Here is a 13,549-nt window from a genome sequence, read left to right as displayed (position 1 = left end):
GCCAGCTGTACACACTGGGGTAGATCATTTAACCTAGTCTGTAGGGCTCAATTTCCTCATCTCTAAAATAAGGATTGTAATTATATCTACTTCATAGGGTTCTTGATGTAAATATTAAATAACATAGAACATGGAAAGCGTTTAGCAGCACCTAGTTCATAGCAGTGCTTGATAAATGTTAGCTGTTGCTATTTGGGGGCACTATGCATTTTCTGAACATTTCTGAACAATGTTTACTAAATATATGTAGTACCCATTTTCAAGCGTAGTTAGATGCTTCTCTGGGGATGAAGAAATATAAATTAAATATAGTACAGGATTCACAATAGTTTTCTGTCCTTTTTGTCTAGTCAGGAGTTACAAAAAGCATAGTGAAATACTTTCATGTGGCTGGGGTGTTTATGAAAATTTTTTACCTAAACAATTGTCATATTAGTGTATAATATTCATGAGGGCAAAGGCCTTGACTTTCTTATATTTCTCTGTATCTCTACCACCTGGTACATGTAATAGACAATAAATGCTTGTGTGTTTATTGTTTGTAAATGACTAAATGAAAAAATATTCACATTGTTGAAAACCACTACTCTGGATAGTCAGTGGACGCTTATCACTGGCTTGATTATGGCAACATTAGCAAAAAAGAATGCAGTGTTTTAGAAACTAGATTTCAAGAGTCTCAACCTTTCAGTGGCCTTGAACTATCCAGAGAACACTTTATGGGTTAAAATTGCTGAATGATAACAGAGGAAAATGGGAGCCAGAGTTGTCCACCTCTCCAGAGGATGAGAACAAACAATCCTGCAGCAGATACCGTGTGATTGGTCACATGAGGAGAAATCTGGCAGCTTTAAGATTACTTTGCAGCTGGGGACTCCCACCATCATGCTCAAGTGTGTAGATGGGCACACCAAAACACACACATGCGGGTGCCCTCCACTTTACACAAGAAGCAAATGTAAATGAATCTTGTTTTCAGTGATTTAGAGAAACAATTTAAGTGAGCCATTACTCATCTGCTTCTAAAAGCAAAAACTCCTTCTCTGGTGGTAGTATTTGCACTCTCATTTGTAAATGTTGGAAGCTGAAAGTTTTGTATTTGAGTTGGCTTTAAGAATCACACATCTGTGTAAATGGACCTTCTGTTGTTGGGGGGAGAATTTGGATTTTCTTTATAGATAGAGTTGGCAATTTTTTAGAGAGAAGCATTTACTGTTAAGTCATGAGAAATAATCACTGGTGCATAATTAGAGAGAGGAACAGGGATAAGAAATGGTGAGCTGGGTGTAGGGTCATGCCCCATTTAGTAACTGTTAGTTTCCCACCTAGGAAATACTTCTTTTTAGCTTCCAGATCCCACTCCAATCTGAGTGTGTGATGTTGGCAAGTGAGGCAGAGAGTGTGACTCGGCTCACCCTCTATTGGGACAAGAGTTCACAGTAAATGTCATTCAACAGTGACTTGGTCTGGGGGTACAGGATATATTAATATCGAGAAGATAAATACACTAACTTTGTTTAGAGAATTATCTCCCAAGTTTAGGAGTCCCAAAGAAAGCACGTTATGTCACTTCCAGAAAAGTCTCAGGCTCCTCTGCTTGTGTGACCTTATCAGGTCCTGAACTCAGCTTGTGTTTATAAGAGGGGACAGGTCCAGCTTGGCTGGCTAATTACTTTTACTTTTCTCACTGCAGTTTATTCAGGATGATAACATGGATAAGCTTGAGGAAATTATTGAAAAATACCCTCGTGCCTTCCCTTTCTGGATTGGGCCCTTCCAGGCATTTTTCTACATCTATGACCCAGACTATGCGAAGACACTTCTGAGCAGAACAGGTAAGAAGAGGGGGAAAGCTCTGGGACCTATTCCTCCTAGAAGTGAAATGCATAAAACCCGTAGGCAAGATTCCAAAGCAAAGATTGGTTTGGAATCTTTAAGAGACACAGGAGCAAGTATGGGGAGGTGACAGGTTTCCTACCAATACTGAAGGGGATTCCCATATCCTCCCCAGTCCCTTGTCTTGTTCAGGTCTGCATGGGCACGTTGAGGTCGGTATAACTTAAAGCCTAGCTGGCATTACCAGACTTGCCAGGCAAGGCTTCCCTTGGCCTCTGTGGGTTTTATGACTTCAGTGTCAGCAACACTTCCCACTCCTACCCCTGGTCTCGAGCATAAGTCTCAAGAGGGTGGGAAATCAGCAGTACTCTACCTCTGCTGGTTCAGTATGAAAGGCTGAATGCTAGATCATTAATTTACCCATCAAACCTCTTGATAGTGATCCAAATTTTAGCTTTCCTCTCCACATATTTCTCAACTATGTCCCCCTTTCAGGTATGAGTCATCTACTTCCCCACCCAATCCTTTTTTAAGGCTTTCATTGTGGATTATTTCATAGCATAATACTAAAATGTCCAGTTTTTGCCTTGTCAACTTTGTAAAATGAAGGTTTTTATATTCCAATCTTTCCTGTGCATTGTATCCACCACTCCTAATAAAACCTAATGAAAGAAAGAGCCTTGCCCTGACTATCTCCATGTTTCCAGTCCCCCTGCTCTGATTTGTCTCATGAGACTTATGCTCGAGACCAGGGGTAGGAGTGGGAAGTGTTGCTGACACTGAAGTCATAAAACCCACAGAGGCCAAGGGAAGCCTTGCCTGGCAAATCTGGTAATGCCAGCTAGTCATGTTCACCTGTTAAGGACAAGAACAGTAGAACACCTCCGCTTTGGGGTTCACAAAAACACCAAGAGGCATCGACACCTCAGTACCTGGTGTCTACTGGCCTCTGCTCTGATCGTTAATTTGCCTTCTGTAAAGGATATATGTTGTCCCAACTACGGTTATGGAAACTTTGCAACCCTCAGGCAAACTCTGTTCTTGTTGGAGGCAGTGTAAACAAGGGAATAATCAGGGTTTCTGTACTTGTCTGCCTCATAGGGCTTGTTGTTCTCTGAAACTGAGCCAAGACTAACACAAGTCTTTCCCCAGGCTGCCAAAGGCAGCAGGAAGTAAGCCCTGGGCTCTCTTTTGCTCACTTTTTGTGGTTGGTGCAGAAATGCGGAAAACCATCACCAACTTGAACTGATAATGAATGCTCCCTCTAATGATGTCTTTTGTTTCCTCTGCTTGACTCTGCAGATCCCAAGTCCCAGTACCTGCAGAAATTCTCACCTCCACTTCTCGGTATGTATGTGCAAATGAGAGGTATAACCCACTCTCATTCAAAGTCCCCTTTCCATAGTAGAGCATGCCAAAGGAACTGAAATCTGAATTCAAAAGCATCAAGTGTGTAAGGTAGAGCTATACTGAAAGTTATCTAGGGGAAAGATTGAAGGGGAGCTCTAAGGTCAACACAACACACTTCCCAGAAAGCTTCTTCATCCATTTCTCTCCCACAAAGTCTTATTCTCAAGGCAGCAGATAGGTGAATCTGTCCCCTCTGTCTTTAAAACTGCAGCCTTGGCCAGGCACAGTGACTCATGCATGTAATCCCAGCACTTTGGGAGGCCAAGGTGGGAGGATCACTTGAGGTCAAGATTTCAAGACCAGCTGGACCAACATGGTGAAATCCCATCTCTACTAAAAATACAAAAATTAGCCAGGCGTGATAGCATGTGCCTGTAGTCCCACTACTCGGGAGGCTGAGACATGAGAATCGCTTGAACCCAGGAGGTAGAGGTTGCAGTGAGCTCAGATTGTGCCACTGCACTCCAGACTAGGTGACAGAGCAAAACTCTGTCCGCAACCCCCAACAGAAAAAAAAACTACCCAAACTGCAGCAGTCTCACCATCCCTATTCCTGTTTTCTTTATCCTTCTCTCGTTTTCTTGGATGTTTTCCTTTCTTTTTGGAGTTCCTTTATTTCCACATGCAAATCAGTAAAATTTTGCTCTAGAGTTTGGCAATATTCTGTCAGCAGATAAACTAAGCTCTTTAATTACATAATTGGTATTTATGTTAAACAAGACATGAATGAAAGAAAAGAATATAGGCTTGTATTAGGAACCACTTAAATTTGAATCTTGCCCCCTCCTGCATTGACTAGTTAAATATGATCTTGGGGAAGTCATTTAATCTCTCCCTATCTCAGTTTCCTCATCTTTGACAATAAGGATGAGACTCACATTGCTGGGCTGTTATGAGGATTAAATGAAATACATATTTTTAGCACTACATGTAATGGCCACCATTGTATGAGTGACAGATCATGTGTCATGAGCCTGGAATGTTGTAAGCATTCAATGAATGGTATCAATTATGTATTAATAAACTTTAAAATCCTTTTAAAGCCAAATCCTAATGACCAGTCTGGCAATAGAAGATTGTGAAGCATTAGCCTTGATAAGTATTTCCACATAGTATCATTCATAGACCTGGGCTCAAGGAGGAAATATCAGGGGACAGAGTGGACACTCTTGTCTATTTCCTTGTGAATTTATGTTCATCATATAGTTTATGGATTGGTTTGGAGTGGAAAGGAATTCACTTGCTCTGTTACTAGTGTGAGCTAGGGCGTAGGTTGGCTACCTTATGTATTCACTTTCAGTTAACCTCCACAGCAACACAGGGAAAAAGGTATTTAGTATCATAGTTCATTACTGAGAAAACTAAACCTCAGGAAGGTTGAGTCACTTATTCAGTTACTACATAGGTAGTAACTGGTGATTTCAGGATTAGCGTGCTCATCTTATAAGGCTTTGAAATTTATTAGGCTTTGAAACTCTTTCTCACAATATTAAATACATCCATCCCAGAGGTAAGCTTCTAAATTCACCTTCATCTATTAAATTGCATTGTACATTAATACGAGTACTACTTTGATATTCCACTATTTCATGACTGCCTGTGGGTCATGGTTACTCCACACTGCCTGTGTTCCTCATCTATCCTTCATCTCATCTAATTAAATAGCACAAGGTTTTCTGCCTTTTATTTCTCAAGGAAAAGGACTAGCGGCTCTAGATGGACCCAAGTGGTTCCAGCATCGTCGCCTACTAACTCCTGGATTCCATTTTAACATCCTGAAAGCATACATCGAGGTGATGGCTCATTCTGTGAAAATGATGCTGGTAAGTGAGGGGGGAAAGTGCTCTGTGCATTGCAAAATGCTCCCAGCAATGGACAGTATTAGGTATATGTTTTGTGGGCCATGAAAATAAAAAATCAGTTTCTAAAAATTTAACCAATGTACAAGTACTTATTGAACAATAGGTGTCTGTAAAAAATTTGTTATGTTCTTTGAGTGATAATATTAATAAAAAGATCTGGTCCTCTGTCTTAGATATATTTTGAGATTTTATGGCAGCAAACCAAGTACCAAATGGTGATAGTTAGATAGTAAGTGCTATAGATGTGTTTCATGGAGGGCAGGTCTGTACAAACCTACCCCAAAGTCTGAGGAAACTGAGAGGCTGAAGAAAAAGGCTGACAGTCTCTTAAAAAGAAACATTCAATAGAGGCTTTCAAACAAAAACCATGGCTGTTTCACACAGTGGTGAGACAAGATGGTGGATCCCTGTGCCATTACCCTCCAGACCCAGGAATTATAGACCATAGAGAGGGGCATACATGCTTCAGAGGAAATTATTAATAGTAAGAACTTGCCCTAAGGGCAAGATTTATGGTAAGTACATGCTCTTACACAAGGAACAATAGATAAACTGGAAATCTCAGAGCATTCCTGGAAGTAGAGTTAATTGGAAGTCAAGATGGCAGATTAGCTTCCAGTATAGGGTTGTGTTAACCTCCACAAGGTGACAGGTAAGGATGGCAGGAGCAGCTATAACAGCTTCAGATTCAGAGGAAACTCAAATTTGCCATGAAATATAAGCTGGACTTGAATATGTAGGTAATATGGATGAGAGTATTGAAGGCAGAGTGAGGGAGCATGAACAAAGGTTTGGAGATTGGCATGGACTTGCCCAGTGGCTATAAAGGACCAAGCAAAAGAGAATGTCTGTATTAAAGTTGCAGATGTGAATTTCCTCTTGTAGATAGTGAAGGATCATTAGGCCCTGACCTACACCTTTCAAAGGGGCAGAAGAACATTCCTGTGAGCGGTCTCTGATTTATAAATGAGTTCTATTCCAAAACTCTATTTGTACAATGGCTTTAATTTTTAAATCATATTTATTTTGAAATCAGAAAAGTAATTCACTAATACACTTTCATCATAGACACTTCAAACACCACAAACAAAGACAAAGTTTTCCTCTCACTTCATGTGCAAACCCATCCCTGTTCCCATACAAACCTCTGTTACCAGCTCAATGATTGGGTTCTCAGCCAAACTCACAGAAGCAGTTTGAACCCGAAGTCAGCCAGGATTGTGGTAAAAACATGAGTGTGAGTTCTCAAGGCAGAGACCCAGAGACTGTGCAGCACAAGCTAGTGAGAGAGAAGAGCATCCTTTTGTGACTGTAGTGCTGTTCAGGTGCAGCACAGTTTCAGATCCTCCAGTGATTGCATTAGAGTTGCATTGGAGTTTTCTCTCTATTTCTCGGAGCGCTTCTTCCCCGCCTCATTTCTCAGCCACATCTTTCTCCGGGATTTTTCTCACACTTCCTTCCTCTGCTGCATCATTCCAGAGTTTCTCAAGCTTGGAAGCCTCCCTCCTGTTCTCATTTCTTCTACATTCAGCATTTGTTCTTAGTAAAACTTACATAATTGAGATAAAGGCTCTTTGACTAAACAATTTGCACTTAGGGAAAAGTTTTTAAAATTCTCTTTGCCTTTGTGGTTGCCAAGTCTCTGAAATTTTAAAAGTTCAGGTTGACCGATAGGTCTTAAGCTAGGGGCTAGGTGCTTAAGACCTATCGGTCAACCTGAACTCCTAAAATTTCAATTTATTTTAATTTTTACACAAAGTATGCTTATTATACAGATACATTTTCAACCAGGGACCTTGTGACAGTTTTAAAATGTCAGGTAAAGTATTTCAAGCAGTATAAGTAGGTCTCTTTGTGGGGAAGTTAAGACAGGTCAGGCTTTGCTGGGGGCAGCTCCCTGCATCAGCTCCTCTCCACACTTGCTCTGTTTCCCACTTTTGAATCCAAATGTTTTTGAAAATGTTCTGAGTTTATTTTAAATGTGGCTATGGTGGTTGAGAGCAGTGGCAGGGCACCTAGCAAGTTTGGAATTGAAGTTGGAGGAAGCCCTGGGGTAAACCCCTTGTAATTATGGGTCTTGTATCAATGATTGCTTTCATGGAACTCTGGTCTGTTTGAAAGCAGAGTTATGGTAATAATTGAAAAGCCACAGATCTTTAACTCAGTCATTTACCATATATGCAGTTTTCTCCATGCTCCTTCTCACTCCGCTGGGTGTATTTTTCCCTTCCTCGTGCCCTGTGTAAGCACATGGCTTATTTACTGATGTGACCTTTGGTTCCTGCTGGGTCAGGGTTGTCTCCATTAGATCACAAAAACAGGGCCAGGCAGAAGCCTTCAAATGAAGGTAATTTGGTCATGGTGGTGGTGATGATGTTCGTCTTGACCTCCTGTGCCAGGATAAGTGGGAGAAGATTTGCAGCACTCAGGACACAAGCGTGGAGGTCTTTGAGCACATCAACTTGATGTCTCTGGATATAATCATGAAATGCGCTTTCAGCAAGGAGACCAACTGCCAGACAAACAGGTCAGTGGTGGGAGAGCAAAAAAGATATTTCTTCATATTTTCTAAGTTGTTTATTAACACATTATCCCAACTTTCTCTTCTAGCACCCATGATCCTTATGCAAAAGCCATATTTGAACTCAGCAAAATCATATTTCACCGCTTGTACAGTTTGTTGTATCACAGTGACATAATTTTCAAACTCAGCCCTCAGGGCTACCGCTTCCAGAAGTTAAGCCGAGTGTTGAATCAGTACACAGGTATTGGTTGGGTTTGGGTTGCCCACGTCCATACACTGCCATGATTGTACTGTGTCTGTCTAGAGGGATAAACCTTAATATGACAAGAGAAGGAATCTTTGTTATTAATGGAGTTTTTATATAGACACTGCTTCAAAGAAATTTGACTTGAGTCCTTTATAAGACTTTGCTTCAACCATAGCAGTAAGTATTATCAGAATTTATATATATATATATATATATATATATACACACATTATTTTTATTATGGACAATTATTATTAACACAAATATAACTAGGCACTTAAGAGTTCCAAACATACATGGAATATGGCTTTTTGCACAGTGATTGCAGTAATAATGACAAGCTAAAAACATTCATGCAACATAGGAATGGAGAGTGGAACAGAGTAAACATGGACATGTACCCGAAAGAATCTTGATTCAAAAACAGTTTTAGCAAGCATAAACACAAAAGTTGAAATAGATTAAGCTTTTTAAGCAATTCAACATTACTTGTCATGAATGCCATAATGGAGAATACTTATCAAGCAGTGAATTAATCCTTCATCAGCTTCACCACTTACTAGCAGTTACTAGTAAGTTACTTACTGCTTTGTCTCAGTGTCATCTATAAAATGGGGATTAAAAAAGAACCTATCTCATATGTTTGTTGTTACGACGAGTGGGTTAATATATATAAAGCATTTAGGACAGTGCCTGACACTGAATAGATGTTAAAGTATAGTTATGTCAAATGTCTTTGCTTCCAGGAATTTTGCAAGACACACCAATATATGCACATTTACACATACATATATGCACACATGCACATAGATATTATAAAGAGGACACTCAGAGAAGCAGGTTATAAACAGTTTAAGGCATAAATGGGCATTATAAATAGCAGCAGTACCCAAGTCTTTCTGCATCATTGCACACACAGAAAATGTTAATGTTTGTGTGCTTCATTGGAGTAAACAGGAATGGATCTGGGGGAAGCGATACAGAACTTTGTAAAAAAAAAATCTTTACTTTTTAAATATGCAATTATGATGAAAAAGCAAAATGCAAAGTATTAGGGAGAATATTAAATGTTAAATTTATTCAAAACTTAAAACCTTTTCAATTTTTTTTTTTTTTTTTTTTTTTTGAGATGGAGTCTCTCTCTGTCACTCAGGCTGGAGTGCAGTGGTGTGATCTCAGTTCACTACAACCTCCACCTCCCAGGTTCAGGCAATTCTCCTACCTCAGCCTTCTGAGTAGCTGGGATTACAGGCACTGCCACCACACCTGGCTAATTTTTTTAAATTGTTTATTTTTATTTAGTCAAATATATCAATATTTTATTTTATTGCATCTGGATTTTTAGTAATCACAAAAAGCCATTCTCTATTCCAGGGTTTCTCAACCCTCAGCACTAATGGCTTCTTGGATTAGGTAAGTCCTTGTTGTCAAGACGTGTGCACTGTAGGATGTTTAGCTACATCCCTGACATCTACCCACTCGATGTAGTAGAGCTCTGATAGTTGTAGCAACCATAAATAACTCCAGACATTATTGAATGTTCCCAGGGCCAAAGTTGCCCCCAGTTGAGAACCACTGCCCTGTACCCAGGTTGTAGAGAAAATTATTTATGGTTTCCTGTGGTACTTGTATAATTTCATTCTTTTCGTATTTAAATCAGAGATCTAAACTCCATTTAGAATTTATTCCTATATATGGTGTGAGGTATTGATCTAATTTTTCCAAATGTTTATCCAGTTGTCCCATCACCATTATTTAAAAGTTTATCTTTTCAAGTGATTTGACATAACCATCTTTATCACATTCTAAACGGATACATGTACTGGTATCTGTTTTGGATGAGAGTACATTTGGATGTTCTCGTGTATTCCATTGATCTATCTACCAATGTACTAGAATCACACTGTTTTAATTAAGGAGATTTTATGGCTTTTTTCAGCATTAATAGACCTTATTTTTATAAAAGTTTTAGGTTTGCAGAAAAATTCAGCAGAAAGTACAGAGAGTTCTCATATTACCCATGTAACAAACCTGTACATGTACCCCCATATCTAAAATAAAAGTTGAAATTTTTTAAACTAGTAAATCAATGTTACCTCTGTTCCATATTTTTGTTTTGTTTTTTTCTCTCAGCTCCTTCAATTGTGAATACGTTGGCATTTCTTTGCCTGTCTTCTATTTCATTCCATTTTATTTAATAACTTTTCCATGAAGATAAAATATTAGACTGAGAAAGAAAAGAATGATTGGTCACTTGCATCTAAACTTGAAATCATCTTAATTTTATTGCCCACATACTCATTGAAACTATGTTTTTTATTTGTGGTGTTTATCTTTGGAGCTTTAATCAAAAGTCCCTTTGATGAGAAAATAAACCATCTGTGAAAATTAGATCTATTTAAACGTCAGGAAATCAGGCAAGATTTGAAGCTATTCATTAACCATGGCTTGCTTTATAATTTATTTGACTTTACTGTCACTTTGGTAATTGGAAACTATTTTTCTACCCAGATACAATAATCCAGGAAAGAAAGAAATCCCTCCAGGCTGGGGTAAAGCAGGATAACACTCAGAAGAGGAACTACCAGGATTTTCTGGATATTGTCCTTTCTGCTAAGGTAAATCTTCTAAATTTCTAAGCCTGATCAAGTGACCAGTTAATTATGTAAGTAGGTGGATAAGTGAGAATGGGATGGGGAGACAAGAATAAAACCGATTGACTAAATTTAACCCTACTTTGAATTGATGAGTAGCTTCATGCAATTTGAGACAAAGAATTCTGCAACTCTGTCGCTAGAGGAGGGTTAGTAAAGACTAAACGAATGATTTGACAAGATTTGGGGATTGTCATATGGATACATGGAGTTTAGGGGATCATGAAAAAATGGTCACATGGATAAACGTAAAAATTGTGATGATAAGGTCTTGGGAAATCTGGGAGTTTGAAGAGAATTTCTAGGGCCTGTTGATCGAGGGCCCTCTGTGCAAGGCCTGCTTTTCTTATCTAACCTTGGTTCTCCTTTATGCTTTGGGCAGAATATGGTTTATACCACATATTTGTCGAACTGAATTAAAATTTAAACCCCTATTTAAAACTCTGATTTTTCCCCTAAAATCATTATTGTGGTCGTATCTCCAAACATTTATAAACTGGCATTTTATTTAAAATATCTGTATTGTACTTTCTAGGATGAAAGTGGTAGCAGCTTCTCAGATACTGATGTACACTCTGAAGTGAGCACGTTCTTGTTGGCAGGACATGATACCTTGGCAGCAAGCATCTCCTGGATCCTTTACTGCCTGGCTCTGAACCCTGAGCATCAAGAGAGATGCCGGGAGGAGGTCAGGGGCATCCTGGGGGATGGGTCTTCTATCACTTGGTAAGATCTGCACCCCTAAATTTTCCTCCTAGTTTTCCCCCTGAGATTTTGCTTTATTTTTTGCACTGGTACCTTAGTGACTCTAGTGCCTCAGGATATGTGTAGGTGAAACAGAAGAAGTAGGCTACTTTTCTGTTCTTTCTAAAGAGAGCTCCAAATTGTTCTCTTGTCTTTCGGGAAAAAAAAAAGTTTATTTATCCATAAATTGTCTGTCATTGGTTTTCTAATCAATGGTGTGTGAAATGTCTTATTTCTTTATTTCACCTTGGCTCTGATGCATTGGAAATGAGGACTTGATCCCTGTGCTGGCACTTAGAACTTAAACAGTAGGGTCCAAGTGGAGCTCCTCTTCTGAGAGAGCTGAATGATTAGCTGCATTATTTAAGGCTCATTTTAGACATCTCCCATCTGCTTGTCACCAATTTTATTCCTCAGGATTGATTTTAGACTTCAGACATAATATTAGATGATATATACCATAGTTAAGTTTAGCAAATATGGACTGAGGACATTTTAAATACTGAGACTTTTTTTATGACTACAATTTATTGTGGGCCCTGTCTTCGATGAGGTAATGGTCTAATACAGGAGACAGGAGACAGACCTCCAAATTGCAGTGTAGCATAATGAGGGCAATGATAGAGATATGTGCTGGCTAACACAAAGACATAGAAGACAGGTACCTACCCTGGCATGGGAGCTCAAGGAGACTTCCTTGACATTTACGCAGACTGCAGGATAAGGAGTTAGCCAGGTGGAAACTGTCATCTCTATCTTGCTAGACTTTAAGCATATATTGCTGTTAATAAAGCCCAGGTTATGCTGTTTGCAAAGATAAAATGTGTTCCTGACATAATCTGGTCAAAGGGACAGAAAGGCAGAAATGCTAAGGACAACTCAGCAGCATGACCAGATAAAAAACACCATATTTCATATGCAAAAGTCAACTCAATTGGAACATTTGTAAAACCAAATTTGACATTGTAAAAGTATATTAGAGATCTCATTTTTAAGGAAATAGAAGCCCTTTCCTACCATAAACTGAAGATTTAATCTATATAGCACAAAATACAATGTTGAGTAATCATTTTTAATTTATTTTTTAACTGACAAAAATTGTGCATATACATGTTATATATATATGTATGTGTGTATATATATATGATGTACAACATGATATTTTGATATATGTATACATTGTGGAATGACTAAATCTATCAATGGACATGTTCATTAACTCATCATTTTTTTGTGGTAAGGACATTTAAAATCTACCCTCTTAGCAATTTTCAAGTATACAAATTGTTATTAACTCCAATCACATATTGTACAATGCATCTCCTAAACTTATTCCTCCTGTCTGACTGAAATTTTGTATCCTTTGACTAACATCCCTGTAATCCCCCATTCTCCCACAGCCCCTGGTAACCACTGTTCTGCTCTCTGCTTCTATGAGTTTAATGTTTTAGATTTCCATATGTGAGATCATGTGGGATTTGTCTTTCTGTGCCTGGCTTATTTCACTTAGCATAATGTCATCCAAATTCATCTCTGTTGTCATAAATGACAAGATATTTGTCTTTTCTATGGCTAATTGTTAGTCCATTGTTTATATATATACCATGTTTTCTTTATCCGTTTATCCAATGATGGACACTTAAGTTGATTTCTATATCTGGGCTATTGTGAATAATGCTGCAATGAACATGGGAATGTAGATGTCTTTTCAACACACTGATTTCATTTCGTTTGGTTGTATATCCAGAAGTGGAATTGCTGCATCATATGGTAGTTCTATTTTTAATTTTTTGAGGAAACTCCGTATCATTTTCCATATGGCTGTACTAATTTACATTCCAACCAAAAGTGTATAAGGGTTCTGTTTTCTCCACATCCTCACCAACATTTGTCTTTTTGGTAATAACCATTCTAATGAGCATGAGGTGATGTCTCATTATGGTTTTAATTTACGTTTCTCTGATGATTAGTGATATTGAGCATTGTTTTATATACCTGCTGGCCATTCATGTCTTCTTTTTAGAAATGTTATTTTAGGTTTTTCTCATTTTTAAATCTAGTTATTTGTTTTCTTGCTTTTGAATTGTGTGAGTTCCTCATATATTTTGAATATTAACCCCTTATCAGATGTATCATTTGCAAACATGTTCTCCCATCCTTTAAGTTGTTTCTTCACTATGTTGATTGTTTCCTTTGTTGTGCAGAAGCTTTTTAGTTTGCTGCAAAACGATTTATCTATTTTTTATTCTGTTGACTATACTTCCAGAGTTGT

At 38.4% G+C, this 13,549-nt stretch overlaps 1 protein-coding gene across 1 annotated transcript in view; it reads left to right on the top strand.

Annotated features, from left to right (window-relative positions):
* The window catches only part of LOC129041220 (cytochrome P450 4X1), a 28,227-nt gene that overhangs the window by 5,722 nt on the left and 8,956 nt on the right, over positions 1-13,549 (top strand). The window contains exons 2-8 of the mRNA XM_054496614.1: positions 1,694-1,835; positions 3,139-3,183; positions 4,942-5,069; positions 7,508-7,635; positions 7,719-7,873; positions 10,391-10,497; positions 11,069-11,259. Of these exons, the coding sequence (XP_054352589.1) occupies positions 1,694-1,835; positions 3,139-3,183; positions 4,942-5,069; positions 7,508-7,635; positions 7,719-7,873; positions 10,391-10,497; positions 11,069-11,259 (896 nt within the window). The remainder of the gene's footprint in view (positions 1-1,693; positions 1,836-3,138; positions 3,184-4,941; positions 5,070-7,507; positions 7,636-7,718; positions 7,874-10,390; positions 10,498-11,068; positions 11,260-13,549) is intronic.

This window comes from Pongo pygmaeus, chromosome 1 (genome assembly GCF_028885625.2).
Source record: "Pongo pygmaeus isolate AG05252 chromosome 1, NHGRI_mPonPyg2-v2.0_pri, whole genome shotgun sequence".
Classification (NCBI taxonomy): domain Eukaryota; kingdom Metazoa; phylum Chordata; class Mammalia; order Primates; family Hominidae; genus Pongo; species Pongo pygmaeus.
Note: the sequence above shows the minus strand (reverse complement) of the source record. Positions and strands in the feature narration are given on the sequence as shown.